The sequence below is a fragment of the Canis lupus genome, chromosome X (genome assembly GCF_003254725.2).
Source record: "Canis lupus dingo isolate Sandy chromosome X, ASM325472v2, whole genome shotgun sequence".
Lineage (NCBI taxonomy): Eukaryota > Metazoa > Chordata > Mammalia > Carnivora > Canidae > Canis > Canis lupus.
The window spans coordinates 46,732,777-46,755,993 of NC_064281.1; the positions used below are offsets into that span (position 1 = coordinate 46,732,777).

The 23,217-nt window shown below is 38.6% G+C and overlaps 1 protein-coding gene across 7 annotated transcripts in view; it reads right to left on the reverse strand.

The window, feature by feature from the left end:
- PFKFB1 (6-phosphofructo-2-kinase/fructose-2,6-biphosphatase 1) overlaps positions 1 to 23,217 on the reverse strand; it is a 73,847-nt gene that overhangs the window by 30,580 nt on the left and 20,050 nt on the right. For 6 of the 7 annotated variants that reach the window (XM_035712187.1, XM_025468520.2, XM_035712186.1 and 3 more), the window contains 7 exons: positions 13,691 to 13,816; positions 10,151 to 10,244; positions 9,248 to 9,314; positions 7,903 to 7,977; positions 7,344 to 7,400; positions 4,831 to 4,952; positions 163 to 370 (listed from right to left, as the gene is read on the reverse strand). In XM_035712187.1, coding sequence (XP_035568080.1) covers positions 163 to 370; positions 4,831 to 4,952; positions 7,344 to 7,400; positions 7,903 to 7,977; positions 9,248 to 9,314; positions 10,151 to 10,244; positions 13,691 to 13,784 — 717 coding nt within the window. In that variant the 5' untranslated portion in view covers positions 13,785 to 13,816. Of the gene's footprint in view, positions 1 to 162; positions 371 to 4,830; positions 4,953 to 7,343; positions 7,401 to 7,902; positions 7,978 to 9,247; positions 9,315 to 10,150; positions 10,261 to 13,690; positions 13,820 to 23,217 lie in introns of those variants that run through there. The other variant, XM_025468524.3, reaches the window with a different exon arrangement.

Genomic DNA, 23,217 nt, shown 5'->3' on the forward strand with positions numbered 1-23,217 from the left:
TGAGCGGCTGATTGGGTGGAAGAGCGAGTGTGACCAGAACCTACTTTTACCCTGTCACTGAATTCTCCCATCATCAGGACCCAGGCAGTGGCTGTACCACCCACCCACAGCCCACCTGGGCCAGTTAATCCAATGCCTGGGGGTGTGGGGGATCCTTCCTACCTGCTTGCCTCGAGCTGAGAGGCCAGAGTCACCTCCGATGCGGCCTCTGAGGTTGAGTTCACTCTCACCATGCCGGCATAGGTAGATGGAGCGGGGTGTGACGTGGATGTTCATGAGATAGTAGACTGTGCGGCTCTGGATGTGGTCCTGTACTCGGTTCACCATGTAGCGTGTGCCCACATCGAAGATCTTGATGTAGGATAGGTGGCTGGGCCGGCCCAAGCAGGAGCAAGGGCAGCTCAGGGGATGATGGTGGAGAGGCTGATCCCAAGACAAAGCCCCAACCACATACCCTGCCTTCAAGTCTCTTGTACAGTGCACCCTTCACCCATCTTTCCTCTAACAAAATGCCATGCCTTGCCCTATTCTGGGTACCTGTTCTAGAGACTTCGCTCCTGTCCACCCCGAAGAGCTCACTGCCTGCTACCATATCCCCCTGTCTCCTTTCTTCAGTTTCAGTTTGATCCAGGCTATCTTTTCACATCTACTTTTTACACTCCAGTCATCTGGGCTCTCTTCTTTGTGGTTCACACTCCTGAAAAACTCAGAGAAAAGCTGTAATCCCATGTCCCTGGCTGCCTTCCACATCCTACTGGCAGCTCCTGAATTGCCTACTCATGCTTTTAAATCTCAAGCTGAGCTCTGTACCTCTATTCTTTAAGTCTCTGCTATGATATATTGTATTTGACAGTCTATAGGCAGCTACCAGATTGGGTCTGTATGCACTTGTGTCTGTGTGTGTATGTCTCTCTCCTCACTCAGAACGGGAAAAGTGTTGGTTTTTTTCCCTGTAATGCAGTTAACAAACACACCCTCTTCTGTTTTAAGCCTTGTGCTTGAGGTGGGGACTCAGCATCTGCCCTTTGGGAACTCTTAGGCCAGTCAAGAACATGGAAACACATGGCCAATGCTAAACACCCCTTCCATAAACAGTCATTCACTCTTTGTGAATGTGTGCCAAGTATTGGGATATGGGAATACAGAAGTGGTACACAACATGGAAATCTTGTGGTCCTTGTTTCAAGCCCCCCTTTTATCTCTCTTAATTCTGTGCTTTAGTCATGAACTAATAACTAAACACAGGGTGATAATCAAACTATTCAATAACCTGTCTGAAGAGGAGCTGGGAATGGGCAGCACTGACTAGTCAAAAGATTAGAATAATGATCTTATGAGGCCCCTGCTGTGCCAAGCATGAATCTTTTAGTTGTTGGACTATAAGGGAGTTCAAGGAAATCCCTGGGAAGAGGTAGGGAAGGCTGCAACAATGGGGTGACAGACAGCAACCCTGGGTGCACAGTAGCAAAACAAAGTAAATAGAAATAGCTATACTAACCCAAGTCATGTAAGTCAGTGGCTGATGGGTTTGGCCTCAGAAAGCCTCTCTTCTGATCTTCCTAGAGAAGCCTTTTTTATCTCTGAAGTTTTATTTTTATTTATTTATTTATTTATTTATTATTTATTTATTTATTTATTTTTTATTGGAGTTCAATTTGCCAACATATAGCATAACACCCAGTGCTCATCCCACCAAGTGCCCCCCTCAGTGCCCATCACCCAGTCACCCCAGGCCCCTGCCCACTTTATCTGTACCATACTTAATCATGCCCATCCCTGTCATCTGTGTCAATGGTTCCCACAGGACACTTGCTGAGCACTTTTTTGCGTATGTATATCTGTCAAGGAGTGAGGACTTCAAAATACATAAATCCTCATAATCATCCTAGGAATAAGGGATTATTAGCTTTGTTTTATAGAAGAGGAAAATAAAACACAGAGAAAGGAAATGATTTGTGTAAGGTCAATCTCTCCAACTATCTTATCCAGAACTCTCAGAACCAAGGGGTAGAAAATATCTGATGTAGGCTTGTTGCCTAATGACTGTCTGTTCTTGATGCTAGGTCCTGGATAGCTCTAAGAGAACTTCTGAATTCCTCAGTTAGTCGGACATTCTAGGTGCCTTCACACACTGGCCTTGCTTGGCCTCACTTCATGGTCCCGCACCCACACCTATGCCCACAATTTCTCTGTTTCAATCTAGCCTTCGTTCTTTTGCTAGAATATTCTCTAAACTCCTGTACTCTTATTCAGATTTAACTACACCATTCCAAAATGCTGTTCTATTTCCTTGAAAAGATATTCCTTGCCTGCTTTCCAAAGCTGAGTTGCTATGCATCCATTCCTCAAGAACCAGCACATTCAATCTCTCTAGGAAGTCTTCTTTGAGCCTTGGATCATGTGGAGTCATTTATAGGTGCTTCCCACCAAAAATATTATATTAGCTAGTGCCCACCTCTTACCATGTGTAATATAAAACAAAAGTTATAAGCTATATTACAATATGAAGAGGTCCTATGAATTTTTTTTCATTTTGACCACATTGATGCTGGTTTTGAAGTTAAAATAGCAAAAGCTTTCCAGATTGTTTTATTTTTATTTTTGGTAGCCTAAACCTTTCTGGTATCCCAAATACATATCTAGTCTACCTGGACTTGGTGAACCTGGTCTTCCAGATCTCTTTTTCCCATCTGGGGTAAGTTTTCTCTTTTGTGTTCCTTTAGCCCCCTTGGTTTAACATTTCCACAATTCTGATCAACTGCACATTCATTGTCTTCTCTGACCAAGTGGGCATTCTATCACAGCAGGAACAGCCCTTCCCTCTTTGGATTCCTAGGGCACAGCTTTGGCTGAGCCCTGATACATAGACTGTAAATGTCTGTTGATGTAAAATGATTAAATTAAGCCAACCCTCAGAATATGTCATATTCAGTCTCAAACACTAACTGAGCACCTGTAGAAGTCTAGGCTGAAGGCTAGGGGCTTTCTCAATGTCATTTTTCCACTTTAGCTCCCCTTCTTCAAGCTTCTTTCACTATAAGCTGCTAGCCTATATGGTGGTTTTGTGGAAATATGAAAAAGTTATACTTTCCTGAGGGCAGAAACATCTCCATTCCAGCACACATGTCTCGGTGAGAAAAACAAGTGTGCCCTTGACCTGGTTGTCCTTGCACAATGAACAATCTTTACAATTGTACATAAAGGTCCTGCTCCTTAAGTATCTAAGCCACATGTGACACTTCTTTATGATTTAGGCACGTGGGAGGGGGATAACCAGGCTGGAAGGATGAGATAACAGTTTGAATAAATATTTTACTGACTCATTATGTGGCCTCAGGTAAGCCCTTGCTCTGTTCTGTATCTCAGTTTCTCCATCTAAGGAGCAATGCAGTAGCAATACTTGCCTCTTAGGACTTCAGTTGGACAGAAGGATGCTCTTTACATTTTTTTAATGACAATTTGAGGTTTCCTTATACTTCTCACTTGGGGCCCAAAGGGTCTGAGTGACCACAGTCTCTTCTCATCACAACCCATTTTCAGGATTATGGGAATATACTGTCTAAAATTCACATATTTCGTTGGACACCGAGGCTCCTTCCACAGTTTGGCTATAGTGGCCATTGCTGCTAGCGAAAGATGAATGGATAAAGAAGATGTGGTTTATGTATACAATGGAATATTACTCAGCTATTAGAAATGACAAATACCCACCATTTGCTTCAACGTGGATGGAACTGGAGGGTATTATGCTGAGTGAAGTAAGTCAGTCGGAGAAGGACAAACATTATATGTTCTCATTCATTTGGGGAATATAAATAATAGTGAAAGGGAAAATAAGGGAAGGGAGAAGAAATGTGTGGGAAATATCAGAAAGGGAGACAGAACGTAAAGACTGCTAACTCTGGGAAACGAACTAGGGGTGGTAGAAGGGGAGGAGGGCGGGGGGTGGGAGTGAATGGGTGATGGGCATTGGGTGTTATTCTGTATGTTAGTAAATTGAACACCAATAAAAAAATATCATTATAAAAAAAAAAAATAAAAAAAAAATAAAAAATAAAAAAAAAAATAAAATTCACATATTCTCTGCACTACCAGCTAACATGTTTCTAATTTTTAGCTGGCAATATGAATGAGAGTTTAATATTTTTCATGTGTTTTTCCATATGTCAAGGCACGATGGAAGCTACCTGCGGATAGAAACCACCTCTTGCTATTATTGATATCCCTACATACACCACAGCTCAAAGAGGCCAAATATCTATTGATTGAAGAGGAACATGGATTTTGTGAAAAGAGACATGAGTAAGAGACAAAATATGATTAAAATCCTAGTTCTACCCCCTGATTTGTATTGGGAACTTGGCAAATGGTTTAAGCTAAGACTCAATTTTCTCTTCTTGAAAAATTATAAGCATAAGATCTATTTTGGCTTCCTTTATAGGGGTGCTGAAGGGATTCAGTAGAAACAAAGAACGTGAACATGTTTGGAAGCTGAAGTGTCATCCATGTGTAAGGAATGCTTTTGAAAAAAATAATAGCAACAACCACAGGTGGGAAGCATTTGTTCCTAGAAATCAGGGTCCTTAGCTGTCCATATTGCTCAGGAAGGCACCACCTTAACCATCTCATAGACATTTTACATCTCAAGGACTACCTCAGATAATTTTGGAGTTTGGAGAGTCCTAGAAGACAAATAATCAAATCTAGCTCCATGATTTTACAGATAGAGAAGTTGAGGCCCAGAGAGGGGGGGGCATTTTCCCAGGTCCTAAAGGACATCAAAATAGGGTTAAAGATCCTGTCTTGGATTTTAAGGTTCTGCGTTCTTACCTATCCAGTTCATCATCCAAGGGTTGGTAGTTGACCTCATAGCACTCAATTCTCTTTAGAAAGTCTTCCAGAACCTTTTCCCGGTCACAGTCTATGTAATCAGGGCTGCCAAGTTTTACTTGCTAGGAAAAGGGAGAAGAGGGAAACTGTAAGAGACAGAGACTCTAACAGTGATCTTTGGAAGTGCTCTTAGAGATCATTGAGTACAACATCCCTCATCATGAAGATTAGGAAATTGAGGCTTAGACAAAGGGTCTTGCCAAGTTTACAAAGTCAGTCAATTGAAGATAATTTGGATTGTGTGACTGCTTATTCCTTATTTCTATGTGATTAAACAAGGTCTGTTATAATATTGTACTCACTTCTAAAGCACACAGTTTCTAAGAAGAACAATTAAAAGAACATGTGGTATTCACATATGGAATATTGCTCAGCCATCAAAAAAATGAAATCTTGCCATTTGCAACCATGTGGATGGAACTAAAGCGTATTATACTAAGCAAAACAAGTCAATCAGAGAAAGACAATTATCATGATTTCACTCATATGAGGAATTTAAGAAACAAAACAGAGGATCATAGGGGAAGGGAAGGAAAAGTAAAATAAGATGAAATCAGAGAGGGAGATAAACCATAAAAGACTATTAATAATAGGAAACAAACTGAGGGTTGCTGGAGGGGAGGTAGATGGGGGATAGGGTAACTGGGTGATGGGCATTAAGTAGGGCACTTGATATAATGAGCCAGTGCTCACCACCCAGTGGTGTTGTATGCAACTGATGAGTCACTAAACTACCTCTGAAACTAATAATACACTATATGTTAATTAATTTAATTTAAATAAAAAAGGTAAAAAATAGTAAAAGTAAAATTGTGATGTGAGAAATGGTTGAAGAAGAATAGGAGATCTTGGCCAGGGGTCATAATGGCTTACATGTATTGAGTGTTTAATGAGAGAATATGGCATGTTGGCTTTAAATTTCTAAAAGGTTGATGGCTCCTAATCCCCCAATGCCTATCTTCTCCATCCACATTTGCCATCTCATGAATGGCACTATCATCCACTCAGTTACCTGAGTCTAAAAAGAATAGAGAAGTCATCCTAGATGTGTCATCATCCCTTACCTCTCAGCAGACACCAGATCCTTTCCACTCTATCTTCTAAATATTCCTCCCATTTATTTCCATTCTCTCTTTCATGGATGCTTACTTTAGCTTTGTGACTAATTTACTCTTGTCTACAGTCTTGTTACTTCCAATGTATTCCTCATACTAGCAGCCAGAAAGATATTTTTAACATGAACATCTGACCATGGCATTCCCCTGCTTAAAACTCTTAATCATTTCCTAATATATTTTAGGGCAAAGTGTGAACTATTTTATTAGGTGACCCATTTGTCATAATTGACTCCAAGATTATTTCTTCATCTCATATCTTATTGTTCTCCTATTCTTCCACACACTGCTCTAGCTAACTTAAACTACTTATAGTTCCCTGGAGATGCCATAATTAGTATATACTATTCCTTTATATCCAATTCTTTGCCTGCCAAGTTCCTATGTATTCTTCAAGGTTCAGGTCAGCTATTGCTTTCATTGAGAAGCCTTCCCTGATACACATCTATCCCTCCCATGTAAGGATAGGTACTCAACAGTGTTTTCCCACAGCCTCTTTTATTTCTTCATCTCAGCACTGACTCATAGTTATGTCTATAAACTTGTCAGTATCTCTCACTTGACTGTGATCTCAAGGGCAGGATTTTTCCCTATGTCTCTAATACACAGAATAGACCAGTTTAGTCATATAGATTAAATTTGTGTTGAATCAGTAAATGGCTGGATAGAAGGGGCGATGAAGAAGAGAGGGATTGGACATGTTCTATGTCTCAAGAGGAAAAAACAGGACAAATCAGTGAAAATTTCAGGAAGGTAGATTTCAGCTTGATTGAACTGCATTTGATAAAAGCAATGAGTCTCTTGTCACCGGAGGTATGAAAAAAAATAGACAAACATTTAGCTGAGATTTCAAGTATTTGATGGAGGCTTAAGGGAGATAACCTATAAGATTTCTTCTGTCCCTGAGCTCCAATAATTTCATGAAATAAGGAACAATAAAATGTGGTGGGTGATCCAGTTCTAGACCACATGCCTAGAATATAAGAGCAGTTATATTTCTGATACAAGCCTGAGGTCTAGTCTCAGTACTACTTCTTTCTGGTTGTATGAATCCTTGAAAACTCTTTTTTTGGAATCTCTGCTCTCTCTCTCCAACAATGAAATGATACCTAACATACAGGTTTATTGTAAACAAATCAGTAAGAGATGCTTGGTGCCCACTGCATATTAAGGACTCTATATTTGGCTACTTTACATTTCATAGGATTATTATAGGACAGGATGGTCAGGAAATACTTCCTAAGGGAGAAGAATACCACCTTTAACCTCATAGAAGTCTTTTTAGGCATTATCCAAACCTGAGGAAAAGTAAGGAGGAAAGGGTAAAGTGCTCCTTACCCTGATGTTTTCTGCAATGATGCCAGGGTCATTACAGATAGACTCAATGAAAAAGACCTATAAGAGAAAAAGAAGAGAAATTTTCAGCAAGGAATTATGTTTGGTAGTGCCAACCATAGCTTCACTTATTCACAGTGGCTGTGAGTTATCCCCAGGGGGCATCTCTGACAACATTTCATACAGTGTTACTTTTAGGATTTTGAGTTTTATGAGGCATATTGACTCTAAACTGAATGGCCTTAAGTTATTCTTTTATGTTTTTAATTGGGTTTTAGTTCTTATATATGCTTTTTGTAGTGGTTCTCTTCCCTCCATCCTCACTTCCACCTCCCACAGTGTCAGCCTGTCAGCAATTATCTTCCATTACTAATATGGCACCTCTTCTTTCCTGTTCTGTTTTGCTGCTTCTAACTGTGATCTAGAAAGCCATATAACAAATTAAAGCCTGACTTAGGCTGATTTGTAGCTGATTTGGCAGATTGAAGTCCTTTGGTTTACCTTTCTTTAGGATTTGTACTAGATAAGTAGGCTCTAGATAAGAGTGGGAGTGTTACTATACCTTGTAACCATGTTCTTTAGCAAACTGCAGAATTAGTGACCGTCGTTCTCTGGTAGTGTTGGTGGCATCAAAAACCTATAGGCCAATGATGACATTGGGTTACTCTGAATGTGGTTTTTGAGAGAACACCTACTCCTTGATTATCCTTGTGCTAAGTGGAAGGCTTCCAGGGTGAGATAGAACTTGACTGAGTTTTGAAGGATAGGAAGGATCTGATACTGATTTATGCCAATATCTCAAGCATTTATTGAGCCCTTGCTGTCAGTCCAGAAATGTAGCAGACTGTAGGCATAAACAAGAGGAAACCTATAAAATTTTATTAGCATCATTTTATAGATAAAATAGCCAAGGCTTTGAGGAAAGATTTGCTTTAACCAAGGCCACCAAGAGTTGCTGACAGAGCAGAGCTACAATGGATTTTCTCAACTCCTAGTTGAGGCTTCTTCCTTCTCTATCACTTTGGAACTCTTTAAGAACAGGTAACAACTCCCTATCCTCAGCACCTTAGGTGGGACTATTTAAAGATCTCTTCTCCTTTTAGAATTCACAAATCCTACCCCAAGGGTTTATAATATTAAATTGACTAGATTTTTGGGTAAATCTCTAGAACTCAAAAATATTTGTACTATAGTCTTTTTTAAAAAATATTTTATATTTATTTATTCATAAGAGACACACAGAGAGAGGCAGAGGGTGAATAAGGCTCCCTGCAGGGAGCCCAATTCAGGACTTGATCTCAGAACCCCAGGATCATGACCTAAGCCAAAGACAGATGCTCAACCACTGAGCCACCCAGGCGCCCCTGTACTGTAGTCTTAAACTGTGTTGTAGTCTTAATTCTTGGGGGTGGAGTGGTAAAGCATAGTGGTTAGGAATGTAAAAAATTTTTTTAAAAAATATTTTATTAATTTATTCATGAGAGACACAGAGAGATGCAGAGACACAGGCAGAGGGAGAAATAGGCTCCATGTAGAGAGCCCAATGTGGGACTTGATCTCAGGACCCCGGGATCAAGCCCTGGGCCAAAGGCAGATGCTCAACTGCTGAGCCACCCAGGCATCCCAGGAGTGTAGATTTTGGAGCTATATAAACTGAATTCTAGTTTTGGCCTTGCTGCATACATGCTGTGCCACCTTGAGGAATTATTTACTCTCTCTGTGCCATTTTTTTTTTTTACTATAAAATGGAGTATTAACAACAACATGCTTGTCTCATGGGAGAGGGTGGAATTAAATTACTATGTGTAAAATACTTATAATAATGTGTGGAACATAGTAAATGTTCAATACATTTGAGGGGTCCTTAATTCCAGCAGAAACTTGAGGGAAAATGCAAATTTCTTTACCGCAACATGACCTTCCTCATGGCTGAGATAGTCATGGACATCCTTCAGGGCTGCCAGGGCACACTGCCTAAAAAATACAGAGAAAGAAATGGAGACAATCCCTATCCCCAAGATGAGTTCCTCTCTATTTTTCTCCATTGTCTTTTGCACCATCTCTCAGATATCTCACATTAAATTATTAATCTATGAAACATATACATAGGGTATCCTATATTCCAGACACTGTGACAAGCACAGAGAGGTCACATAGTTGAAAGTGGCTTTGTGGGCCAGGCATAAAGTGGCATACCCAGGAAAAGTAGACTAATGACAGAGCCATAATATTAAAAACTCCAATCTTTGGGGTGATAGAGCTCAAGTGGAACTGATCCTTAAACCCAGTTAGAGTTTGAGTATATGGTCTGTGAAATAGAGGGCATTCCTGGAATGGGTACCAGTACAAGCACAGGTATAATGGTGGCAATATATTCATGCATTTGGTAAAAATCTATTTAGTGATTATTCTTTGCTAGGTTCTTTTATAAGGGCATGGATCAATAAATGAGATATAGGATCTGTTGTGGAAATGGTCAGTGTCATAGAGGAGAGAGACCTTGAGATTGAATAGATGGGACTGGAGATACTGAAATGAGCCAAGCTATTGAGACTCTTAAATGCTAGGCTGAGAATTTTCCACTTTCTCTTGTAAGGAGTAAGAGACTGAGACCATTAGTTCCTAAGTTCTTAAGTAGGGGATGGTCATGGGTTTTGGGTAGGCTAGAGGAAAGGCTTTCCCAATCAGCCTTTGAGAGTCTAGAAGATCTCCTTGTTAACCCAAGTAACTCTGCCCCATGCCCCCATTATCTTAACAAAGCCCTCCTTCAACAATGGGCAGCACAGTTCTATAAAATAGTAGGCACTTACTTCCTGATAAGTAGGGCCTCCATATTGTCTGGGAGAAAGAATTCGTAGTTCTTGTAGCTCACTGCTTCCCGTCGGTACTGGCCTAAATTAAACACTGAAAGCAGGGAGACCTGGTGAAGAGGTTGGAAAGATTCTAGTAGAAAAATATTTAATTGCTGGGAGAGATTTCAGAGGTAGAAGGAGGTATAATTTGTGCCTATATAATATGCTTATAAAGCTTCAAATTGTGGCTACTAACTCACTTATTCCTTACAACAACCCTGCAACATAGAAATTACAATCCCATTTTATAAATTAAGAAATTTTTTTTCTAGATGCCACTCTTTTTTTATAAATTTATTTTTTATTGGTGTTCAATTTGCCAACATATAGAATAACATCCAGTGCTCATCCCGTCAAGTGCCCACCTAAGTTCAGAGATAAGAAGTAACTTTCATAGTTAATAAGTGGGAAGCTGGGATTCAAAACCAGGTCTGTTTGGCTCCAAAGCTAGTGGACATTTTACTATTCTATTTCATTATAAATTCCAACCCTCTTAATGCCCTATTCTATTGGAAAGATAAGGGAAAAAATCCAGTGAGTAAAATCAATTACTAACGGTCAGTGAGTTAGCAGGTAACAGAATTAGACTGGGCCTCCTGAAACCTAGCTCAATGTTATTACATTCTCCTGTATAATGATAGAGAATCCAAATTTATTGCCCTCTCTAGGCCATACTTTTTCATCAGTAATAGTGAAAAACTGAGAGAAGGTAAGGAAAGGAGGAGAAAGAGGATAAGAGGCTAACACAATATTTCATTCAATAAATACATTCTGATGTACACTCTGTAAAGCAGGACATGAGTTCTGAAGCCTCAAAGATAGACCAGATATGTATGATGGGGACCCAAGGAGCTTACAATCTAGCAAGTAGGACAGACAGTAAACCAGTAAACAGAGTTCCGACAGAGTTTCTTGAGTTCTCTGACAGACGCATTCAAAAGAATAAGGGGAAGGACAGATTAATTATACTTAGGGTAATCTGACATGGTTTCCAGTAGCATTTGAACAAGTCCTTTTAGGAAGGCAGGCCTTTTTATAGGCAGGCATGGGGGATGGGAGTGGGGAACAAAAACATTCCAGGCAGAGGAATACTATAAGCAAAGGTATGACATTGGCAAAAGGCAGAACATGTTTAGGGAGTGATGAGTCATTCACTGTGACTGAAGCCTGAGAGACTGGCAGGGGTGGATCATGGAGGGCCTTGAACAACAGGTTAAAAATCTTGGGCTTAAACCTGCAGGCCAAGAGGACCTGTGGAGGTATGGTAAGCTTTGTGCTTTTTGAAACATGACTCTGAGGCTTTGTGCTCTGTGGGAATGGACTATATTGGAGCAGATGGAAAGCGTGTGCATTAGGGCAGAGACCTATCCACCACAATCCCATATTTCTCTAACATCCAACAGAAACTATGTGGAGCCTGTAGTCCTCCACAAGAACGATACTTTCTCTTCTCTTTTGCCAATGTTCTACTCCTCCCACAGGACCAAGCTCAAATATATCCTACCTGGAAGCTTTCTCTGCCTTCCAGTTGGTGATTTCCTCTGGGAGCCCCCTCATTACCCTGCTCTAGGATTCTTTAAGTGACCATGAGGCATTCTTATGCATCCCAGCCAGATAGAAAACTCTTCAAGGACAGGGTGTGATTCATTAATTTTTGCATCCTCATTGCCAAGCATGGGTTTTAGCACATAAAAAACATTGGGAAATCCTTCATCAGTGAATAAGAGAAAGTGCATGAAGGAAAAGAAATGGGATAAAGAGAGGAGGAGACTTGAAGAGAGGGAAGGAAGGGGGCAGATAGATAGGGTGCTGGGATGGGCAAGAGAAAGAAGAGGAAGAGAATGGAGAAAAGGTGGAGTACATGGCCAACGTGGGATTATTTTTTTTCCCCATCTGTAGAGCCAAATAGCAGACCTGGTACAGTGGGTATCAGGCTTTGGAATAAACCAGATGTGGGCTTATTTCCTGGTTCTTTCACTCAATGGCCATGTGCCTTTAGTGGGACTTCACCTCTTGGGCACTAATTTAATCAATTGTAGAATGATGATAATACTAGTTTCCTCTTCATGGGCATTTTAGAACTTAAGAATAGATGTTCATTCTTTGAGGACAGACATCCTGTCCTATAGAGAAGTTTGCCTAATATCCAACAAGACCTTTGGCACAGCTATGTGCTCAATGAATAATTAAAGATCGAATAAATAAATAAATGCCCAAGGAGAACTGTTTGCTGCACTAGGGAGCAGTGCCCCATTTCGAGAGAGAGAGAGAGAGAGAGAGAGAGATCTAAATACTTGTTTAGTGCATCAGTAAAGGAGGAACATGGTCCAAAAAATTTTTCAGATAAGTTGATATTCTTTGAAAACATCAATATAGTCATTGAGGGTAAATAAAAACATTGGTAGACATTCTAACCTTTACTGTTTTTATTCTGAGTTGCATAAGATATGGGAGCACCCTATCTCTTACTGTTTAGAGCCTCTAAATGTCTTAATTTGATCATACATGAGAGAGGGAAAGCAACATGATCTGGTCCCCTGCTCCCTGAACAGCTCCTGGGGAGAGAACTGATACACACTACAACAACAGACTCTGTAGTTAGCGTTGGCAGAGGGGGCTGTAGGAAGGGATATGGGAACTCAGGGAAGTACAGTCCTCGTAGGGGGAATAGAGGAATCAAATAGGAACAGAACGGGGATACGGAGTGAGGGGGATAGAGAAATCAAATGGAGAATAGGAAAGAGCAATTACTGAATAAGCAATAGTAAGCAGAAAAGAGACCACACTGAAGAGAATGGAAAGTTGGAAATAGGGAGTGAAGGAGGAGGTTGATAGGCAGGGAAGGAGGCCCCTCTGGAGGTGGAAAAAGGCAGGACCACTTCTGCCTGGGGAGGGGAAGCCAACAACAAGCTGAAACCTAAGGAGAGGCTTGGAGAGAGCAGATGTCTTCTGGACTCCAGAGGACAAGGTTAGCTAAGGTGCCCAGCTTTAGCGAAGACCCTGTGGGAACCCCTGGGCTGTGGCTTCAATGTGCTTGACTCCATATACCCTAAGGCTTAAAGAAGATCTTAAGGTTTTGAGTAAATGGTAATGCTAATCAAAATAGTAATATTGGTATGGTAATAATAATAATGGCAATAAACATAAGAATGATAATAAAAATACTATATTACTCATATGGTTGTGTTAAGATCTTGCAAAACTGAAGGTCCCTGAGAATAGACATTTAGTCCTGTTAATTATCCTATACCTAGTACCTAGAATACAGTTAGGCACAGAGTATGTGCTCAAGAAATTGTAAAACTTTTAAGAGTGCAGTGGTGGTGGTGGTAGTAGTAGTAGTACTGGCGTTGGTATTAGTAGTAGTAATTCTAAGATTGGTAATAATGTTTTGAGGCATTCCTGGTACTGAGGGAATGTCCTTTCTGAGGCCTGCTACCTTACTCTTCAGCTAGTGGCCAGTAAGGGGCTGTAGAACAAATGGTTTCAGAAACATACCTTTAGTTGGTGTTCCTATCCAGTTGAGATATCTTGTGAGCTTCGTGGAGATGTAGGTCTTTCCTCGAGCTGGTAAACCCACCATGATCACCATTGTGGGGGAATTGGTAAACTGGGGTATTGACGCTGGAAAATAAACAACATCTCAAAAGCTTATCCCCAGGTTTCCATGACCTTCTGGTATCATATTAGAGGTGTAGAATTAGAAAAACATCCTTCCTACCATTGTAACAGCAACAACAATAACAAAAACCTGGACATTTTCTTTTTTTAAAAAAGATTTTATTTATTTATTTATTCATGAGAGACATAGAGAGAGAGAGAGAGAGAGAGAGAGAGAGAGGCAGAGACACAGGCAGAGGGAGAAGCAGGCTCCATGCAGGAGGCCTGACATGGGACTCGATCCTAGGTCTCCAGGATTCCACCCTGGGCTGAAGGTGGAGCTAAACCACTGAGCCACCGGGACTGCCAAACCTGGACATTTTCTAACTGACTTCTGAATTCATCAGAAAACTGAGATTACAATGTAAACAGCTAACCCCAAATCCGTAGAGATAGGCAGGCATCTGCAGGGAGCAACAGGGCCCAGGTATTTCCTTATCTTTCATAGATACTACTGCATAACATATAAACTCATAAAAAGACTCAGCTAAAAAAATTTTTAATAAATTGATAAAGATTGGTTGTGAGCTAGTATGAGAATGTGAAGCCCCTGGGGGCTGAAGAAATAGATGGTTTTGCATCCTCTAAGAATTCCATCAGGTGTTGACAGAGAAGACAGAAGAATCCTGAGATAGATGTCCTGTAGTTCTGGCTTGGAGAGGAAGACAGAAGAGCAGCCATTGCTGAAATTGTGCCCAGATCTTTCTCCCTTTGTATTCTATGAAACAAAAACCTTAGTCTTCACAGAGAAAGGGAATGCAACTGTAGTTTGGGAGCACTGGTGGAAATTAACTGCAGCTGATAAAGAGGAATGGCCAACACTATTGAAATTCTGCCCAGACCCATCTACTCCATCTCCTCTAAAGAAAATAATCTTTAATCTACAAGGAAGGGCAACAGAAACTGAGGACACTGGGAGAAACTCACCACAGCTGGAGAAGAATAATGGGAAAAAATGCTATAGCCCAGGAGGCATAGGAATATGCACTAAGCCCACCATTATAGTTAGAGAAGAGGCAGGTCACACCTCCAAGACTGAGGATAAGCCTGCCTAAGGCTGAGACTTCATTAGACTAACATAAAATGGCATTGGTCCCCTATTCCCTACTAAAGGTAAGTAAAATAATAGAAGACTGCATCTTCAAAGGATGCAAAAAATAATTGTCTCCCTCCAGAGAGTAACACAAAGGGAAGAATCAAGGCAAGAAAAAAAATAGTCTGAAGAGACAAAGAAATAATCAGGATCAGACTCAGTTATGATACACATGTTGGAATTATCAGGCAGAGAATGTATAATAGCTAAGATTGATAAGTTAAAAAGTTTATTGGAAAAGGTAGACAACATGTAAGATCAGATAGATAATTTCAGTATGGGGATGGAAAGTATAAGAAAGAATCAAATGTAAATGCAAGAGAAAAAACACAGTAATAGATCTTAAGGATGTCTTCAATGTTCTCATAAATGAACTTAACATAGCTAAGGAATCAATGAACTTGAAGATAGGTCAGAAGAAATTACACACCCTGAAATGCAGAGAAAAAATATTAAAAAAAGAAACAAACAAAACAAAACAACCCAGAATAAAACATCCAAGAAATATGGGAAAGTATCAAATAGTGTAATATATATGTAATATATAAATATCATGTACATATATGTATATACATGCAATATATATGTAATTAAAATAACAGAGGAGAAGAAGGAGATGATGGGAAAGAAGAAATACTTGAAGAGAGAATTGCCAAAAATTTTCAAAATTGAGTTATTGATTATAAACCACAGATTCAGGTATCTCAGAGAATACCAATCAGGATAAATAAAATATAAAAATGAACCACACCACACCTAGACATATCAAATTTAAACTGCAGAAAATCAGGCAAAAATAAAATACTGAAGAAGGCCAGGGAAAAGGGGCAGTAGGAACACCTTACCTACAGAAGAACTAGGAGAATTATATTAGACTTCTTGTCAGAAGCCACATAAGCTAAAAGATAGTGAAATAAAAAATTTAAAGCTTTGAAAGTTAACAACAACAACAGTAACAAAAACAACAAAACCCACAGACCCTGCCAATCCAGAATTCTAAAGTAAGCAGAAATATCTTTCAAAAATAAAGGAAAAATAAATACTTTTATTTAAGACAAACAAAAACAGGAAATTCATCACACCAGACCTCTCATATAATAAATATTAAAGAACAATATTTAAGCAGAAAAGATGTGATATAGGTCAGAAAATTGGATCTACATCATTAAAGAAGAGCATTAGAAAAGGAATAAATTAAGGCAAAATACACCTTTTATTTTTCATATTATTAATTGTTCTAAAAGACAACTGACTGGCTAAAGTAATAATAGTAATAATGCATTGAGTGTTCATAGCATATATCAGAATGAAATAAGCAGCTCAAAAAAGACACAAGGAAAGAGAGGAAGAATCTAGGAATATTTGTTATAAAGGTACTTGTTCTATATATAAAGCAATATAGTGTTATTTGAAGGTAAACCCAAATTATTTTCAAAATACATTGTAAACTCCAGGGGAACCACTAAAAAAGTAAACACACACACACACACACACAGATATATAGATGATAAGTAAACACAAGCAATAAAATGGGATCATAGGGGATCCCTGGGTGGCTCAGTGGTTTAGCACCTGCCTTCAGCCCAGGGTGTGATCCTGGAGTCCCCGGATTGAGTCCCACATCGGGCTTCCTGCATGGAGCTTGCTTCTCCCTCTGCCTCTCTCTCTCTCCCTGTGTCTCTCATGAATGAATAAATAAAATTTTAAAAATATAAAAAATAATAATAAATTGCAACTGCCCTTTCTCCAACACATGCTTTAAAAAAATGGGATCATAGAAAATGCTCAAATAAAATAAGAGAAAGCAAAAAAAAAAAAAAAAGATAAGAAACAAAGAGGTCTGGGAAGATGGTGGTGGAGTAGGAAGACTCTAGGCTTGGCTTGTCCCACAAATACAACTAGATAACAATCATATCATCCTAAATAATCACCAAATCAACGTGGAAACTGGCAGAATAAACTCCACAACTAAAGGTAGAGAAGAGACCATATCAAGAAGGTAAAAAAATGTGGAGACACATCTTGGGAGAGAAACAGATTATGGCCACCATGGTGGAAAGGAACTGCAGTTGCAGAAAAAGGCAAGAGACAGGCTGGCACACAGGGGAGCCCACAAGAGGCAGACAAACCCCCATGGAAATTGGCTTGGAAAGTGAAAGGGGCTGAATTTTGTGAGTTCTTGCAACAACTAGGGTTAAAAGTCTGGAGATTTAAAGGCCAGCAGCATTGGCTCAGGGAAAGCACAGAGAGCATTAGGATGCTCTTAGAGAGAAAGCTGGGCAAACAGCCTGTGGACATACAACTTGAAAATAGCAATCTGAAGAGTGCCTGGGGAATACAATGAGGAAATTATTTGCTCCTCTTGGAGCCTGTCAGTGTCTTCGAGTGGTAGCATTCATGGAAAAACCCATCTGGGAACAAAATGAATGGCAGGCACCATTCCCGCCTCCCAACCCTTTAGGAACGGGACCACTTGTGGGACCCAACCAACGCTTACATTTGCTACCCAACTAGCTTTTGCCAAGCCCACCCCGCCTCTGGTGGAACTTCCCTTCCCAGTCATGCTTGCCTAGGTTCCATTGTGGCAGGCTTCTTCTCCTAGAAGACCAGCCCAAATCCCCGCCCACATTTCATCCCTCCAGCCAGGAGTTTTGTGGGGCCTCAGTTTTGGCAGCAATGTTAAAAGCATAAGCAGACCAGAACATACCTAGTTAAAACTTGCCACACTCAGACCAGGTACCAAATATTGCCCACAACAGGGAAAGAGAGCCTCTGTAGATGACTGGCCTGAAGGATAAAGCAGTCAGGACACAATGGCAGAGCACATGCGGCACAAATTGGAGACATGCTCTGAAGCACTAGGCCCTGGGGAATAGGGGACACTACATTAAAGGGTATTACAGGAACTCTTCTTCATCAGGTGATTATCCTCAAGAACAAGAGAAGAAGCTGACATTCCTAACATATAGGAACATGCATAAGGACTTAGACAAAAGACAGAAAAATTTATTCCAAATGAAAGAACCAGAGAAGGTCATGACCAGAAGTCTAAGCAAAAGAGATATAAGTGACATGCCTGACAGAGAATTTAAAGTAATGATTATAAAAATACACACTGGACTTGAGAAAACACTGGAAGTCACTAGTGAGAACCTTAATACACAGATAAGGAATAACATAACAGAGATAAAGGGTTCAATAAGGGAAATGAGAAACACACTTGATAGAATGAACAGCAGACTGGAAAAAACAGAAGAATAAATTAGTGATCTAGAAGACAGAGTAACAGAAAGTAATCAGGTTGAACGAAAGAGAGAAAAAAATAATTATGTAAAATGAGAATAGACTTAGGGAACTGAGAGACTCCATCAAACATAATAACATTCATATTATAGGGATCCTAGAAGAAGAAAGAGAAAAATGGGCAGAAAATTTACTTGAAAAAATAATAGTGAAGTAAGTCAGTCGGAGAAGGACAAACATTATATGTTCTCATTCATTTGGGGAATATAAATAATAGTGAAAGGGAATATAAGGGAAGGGAGAAGAAATGTGTGGGAAATATCAGAAAGGGAGACAGAACGTAAAGACTGCTAACTCTGGGAAACGAACTAGGGGTGGTAGAAGGGGAGGAGGGCGGGGGGTGGGAGTGAATGGGTGACGGGCACTGGGGGTTATTCTGTATGTTAGTAAATTGAACACCAATAAAAAATTAAAAAAAATAATAGCTTAAAAAATCCCTAATCTGAAGAAGGAAATAAATATCCAGATCCAGGAGGCACAGTGATGCTCCAACAAAATCAGTAAAGCATATTCACACCAAAACATATGGTAATTAAAATGACAAAATATAGTGATGCTTACAGGCAGCAAGTCAAAATAAGACAATTACATACAAGGGAAATCCCATAAAGCTATAAGTAGACTTTTCAGCAGAAACCTTGTAAGACAGAGGGAATGAAGTGATATATTCAAATTGCTGAATGGGAAAAATATACAGCTAAATTACTCTAACCAGCAAGGCTATCATCCAGAATAGAAGGAGAGATAAAGTTTCTCAGACAAACAAAAACTAAAGGAGTTTATTATCACTAAACCAGCCTGCAAGAAATATTAAAAGGAACAATTTGAGTAGAAAGGAAGGATTATAAATGAGTATATGAAGGTAGGAAACACAAATGCAGTAAAAATGAACACTTCAGTAAAAAATCAGTTAAGGAACTCAGAAAATAAAAGGTTTTAAAATATGGCACCATATACCTAAAACATGAGAAGGACAGGAATAAAGAATGAGTTCAAACTTAAATGACCATCAACTTAATATAGACTGTTATATACAAGAGATTTTCTATACAAACTTAACTCTAACCATAAACCAAACACACTAATATGTATACAAAGAATGAAGAGAAAGAAACCCAAATGTATTACTAAGGAAAACCAGCAAATCATGAAAGAAAGAATGATCAGAGAAAAACTACAGAAACAACCACAAAACAAGTAATAAAATGACATTAAATACATGTATATATCAATAATTACTTAGAATGTAAATGGACTAAATGTCCCAATAAAAATACAGGTTAATACAATGGATTAAAAAGCAAGACCTATCTAGATGCAGTCCACAGGAGATGCTTTTTAGACTGAGATACCTGCAGATTGAAACTAGGAGAATGGAGAAACATATATCATACAAATGGATGTTAAAATAAAGCTAGAGGAGCAATAATTGTATCAGATAAACTAGATTTTAAAACAAAGACTGTCACAAGAGACAAAGAAGGATACTGTGTAGCTAAATGGAGACAATCCAACAAGAAGATATAACAATTATAAATATTTATGCGTCCAAATGTGAGCACTCAAATACAAAAAAACAGATTAAAACAAATATAAAGAAACTAATTGGTAGTAATGCAATAATAGTAGATAGGGGACCTTAACATTCCGCTTACATCAATGAACAGATAATCTAAACAGAAAATGTACGAGGAAACAAAGGTTTTGAATGACACATTATACAACATGGATTTAACAGATATATTCAGAACATTCCATCTTAAAACACAACACACATTTTTTTCAAGTGCACATGAAACATTATCCAGAATAGATCACATATTAGGCCATAAAACCAGTCTCAACAAATTAAAAAAAAAAACAAAATCATACCATGTATCTTTTCTGACCACAACATTATGAAACCAGAAATCAATCACAAGAAAAAAATTTATAAAGACCACAAATACATGAAGGTTAAATAACATACTACTAAACATGAATGGGTAAAACAAGAAATAAAAAAAGTACATGGAAACAATTGAAAATGAAAACAAATGGTCCAAAACATTTTGGATGCAGCTAAAGCAGTTCTAAGAGTGAAGTTTATCGCAATAGAGACCTACCTCCAGAAGCAAGAAAAATCTCAAATGATCTTACACCTAAAGTTAGAACAAGGTAGAAAAAGAAAAACAAAGAGCACCTAGCTGGCACAGTCAGTAAAGCATTTGACTCTTGATCTCAGGGTCATGAATTTGAGTCCCATGTTGGGGGTAGAGATTAATTAACAGAGTTTTTAAAAAGATTAAAATATTCTTTTTTGAAATATTTTATTTATTTATTCATGAGAGACAGACAGAGAGAGGCAGAGACATAGGCAGAGGGAGCAGCAGGCTCTTCACAGGGAACCTGATGTGGGACTTGATCCCCAGACCCTGGGATCATGCCCTGAGCCCAAGGATGACACTCACCCGCTGAGCCACCCAGGCATGCCCAAAAATATTCTTAAAAAAGAAAAAGAACAACAAAACCCCAGAGCAACAGAAACAAGGGAATAATAAAGATTGGAGCAGAAATAAATGGTATAGAAACTAAATAAATGGTAGAACATACCCTTGAAACCAGGAAATGGTTCCTTAAAAAAAATCAATAAAATTGATAAACCTGTAGCCAGACTTATCAAGCAACAATAGGAAGGGACACAAAGAAAACTACAAATGTAGGGGATAAATAACAACCAACGCTTAAGAAATACAATCATAAGAGAATATTATGTAAAATTATATGCCAACAAATGGGACAACCTAGAAGAAATGGATAAATTATAAGAAATATATAACCTTCCAAAACTGAAAAGGACCAAATAGAAAATTTGAATAGACTAATTACCAGCAATGATATTGAATTAGTAATCAAAAAACTCTCAACAAACAAAAGTCCAGGACCTGACAGTTTCACACGTGTATTCTACCAAACATTAAAGGATTAATACCCATTCTTCTCAAACTATTCCAAAAAATAGAAGAGGAAGGAAAACTTTCAAATTCATTCTATGAGGCCTGAATCAGCCTGATAAAAAATTATATATAGATACCACAAAAAAAGAGAATTACAGGCCAATATCTCTGATGAACATCGGCGCAAAAATCCTTAACTAAATACTAGCAAACTGAATCCAACAATGCATTAAAAAGTCATTCATCACCATCAAGTGGGATTTATTCCCAGTATGCAAGAGTGGATAAGTATTCATAAATCAATCAACATGATATACCACATCAATAAGAAAGGATAAACATCTTATGATCATTTCAATAGATGTAGAAAAAGTATTTGACAAAGTACAACATCTATTCATGATGAAAGCTCTAAACAAAGTAGGTTTAGAGTGAATATATCTTAACATATTAAAGACCATGTATGAAAAACCCATAGTAAACATCATACTGAACGGGGGAAAACTGAGAACTTTTCCCCTAAACTCAGGAGCAAGAGGAGGTACACTCTCACTTTTATTCAACATAGTACTGGAAGTCTGAGCCACAGCAATTAGGCAACAAAAAGAAGTAAAAGGTATCCAGAATGGTAAGGAAAAAGTAAAACTTCCACTATATGCTGATGATATGTTACTATATATAGAATACCCAAAAAACTCCACCAAAAAACCACTAGAACTGATAAATGAATTCAGTAAAGTCCCACAGGATACAAAACTTTAAAAAGATTTTATTTATTTATTCATGAGAGACACAGAGAAAGAGGGAGGCACAGACACAGGCAGAGGGGGAAGCAAGCTCCATGCAGGAAGCCTGAAGTGGGACTCGATCCTGGGACTCCAGGATCATGTCCTGCACCGAAGGCAGGCACTAAGCTGCTGAGCCACCCAGGGATCCCCACAATATACAAAATTAATGTGAAGAAATCTGTTGCATTTCTATACACCAATAATGAAGCAGCAGAAAGGAAATTTGAGAAAACAATCCCATTTAAAACTGCACCAATAATTATTATTTTATATCTAGGAATAAACCTAATCAAAGAGGTGAATGAAGTATACTCTGAAAACTATAAACACTGATGAAAGATATTGAAGATGACACAAAGAAATAAAAAGACATTCCATGCTCATCAATTGGGAGAACAAATATTGTTAAAATTTCCATATCACCGTAAGCAATCTATGCATTTACTGCAATTCCTATCAAAATATGAACAGCATTTTTCACAGATTAGAAGAAAAAAAATCCTAAAATTTATATGGAATCACAAAAGGCCCTAAATAGACAAAGCAATTTGGAAAAAGGAAAACAAAGCTGGAGGCATCATAATTCTGTATATCAAGTTATATTACAAAGCTATGGTCATCAAAACAGTATAGTAGTGGCACAATAATAGAGATCAATGGAACAGAATAGAAAACCCAGAAATATGGTCGATTACTCTCACAAAGCAGGAAAGGATATCCAGTGGGAAAAAGTCATCTCTTCAACAAACAGTGTTGGGGAAACTGGTCAGCTATATGCAAAAGAATGATATTGTACCACTTGCACCACACACAAAGATAAATTGCAAATGGATTAGAGATCTAAATGTGAGACGTGAAACCATAAAAATCATAGAAGAGTGCATCGGCAGTGAGGTTTCTGACATCAGCCATAGCAATATTTTTCTATGATATGTCTTTTGAGGCATGGAAAATAAAAGCAAAAATAAACAACTATTGGGACTACATAAAATTATAAAGCTTCTGCAACAGTGAAGGAAACAATCAACAAAACTAAAAGTCAAACTACTGAGTGGGAGAAGATATTTGCAAATGACATATCTATTAAAGGGTTGGCATCCAAAATATACAAATAACTTATACAAATCAACACCTGAATACCAAATAATCCAATTAAAAAATGGGCAGAGGACATGACCAGATGTTTCTTCAAAGAAGACATCTAGATGGCCAACAGGCAAATAAAAAAAAGATGCTCAACCTCAC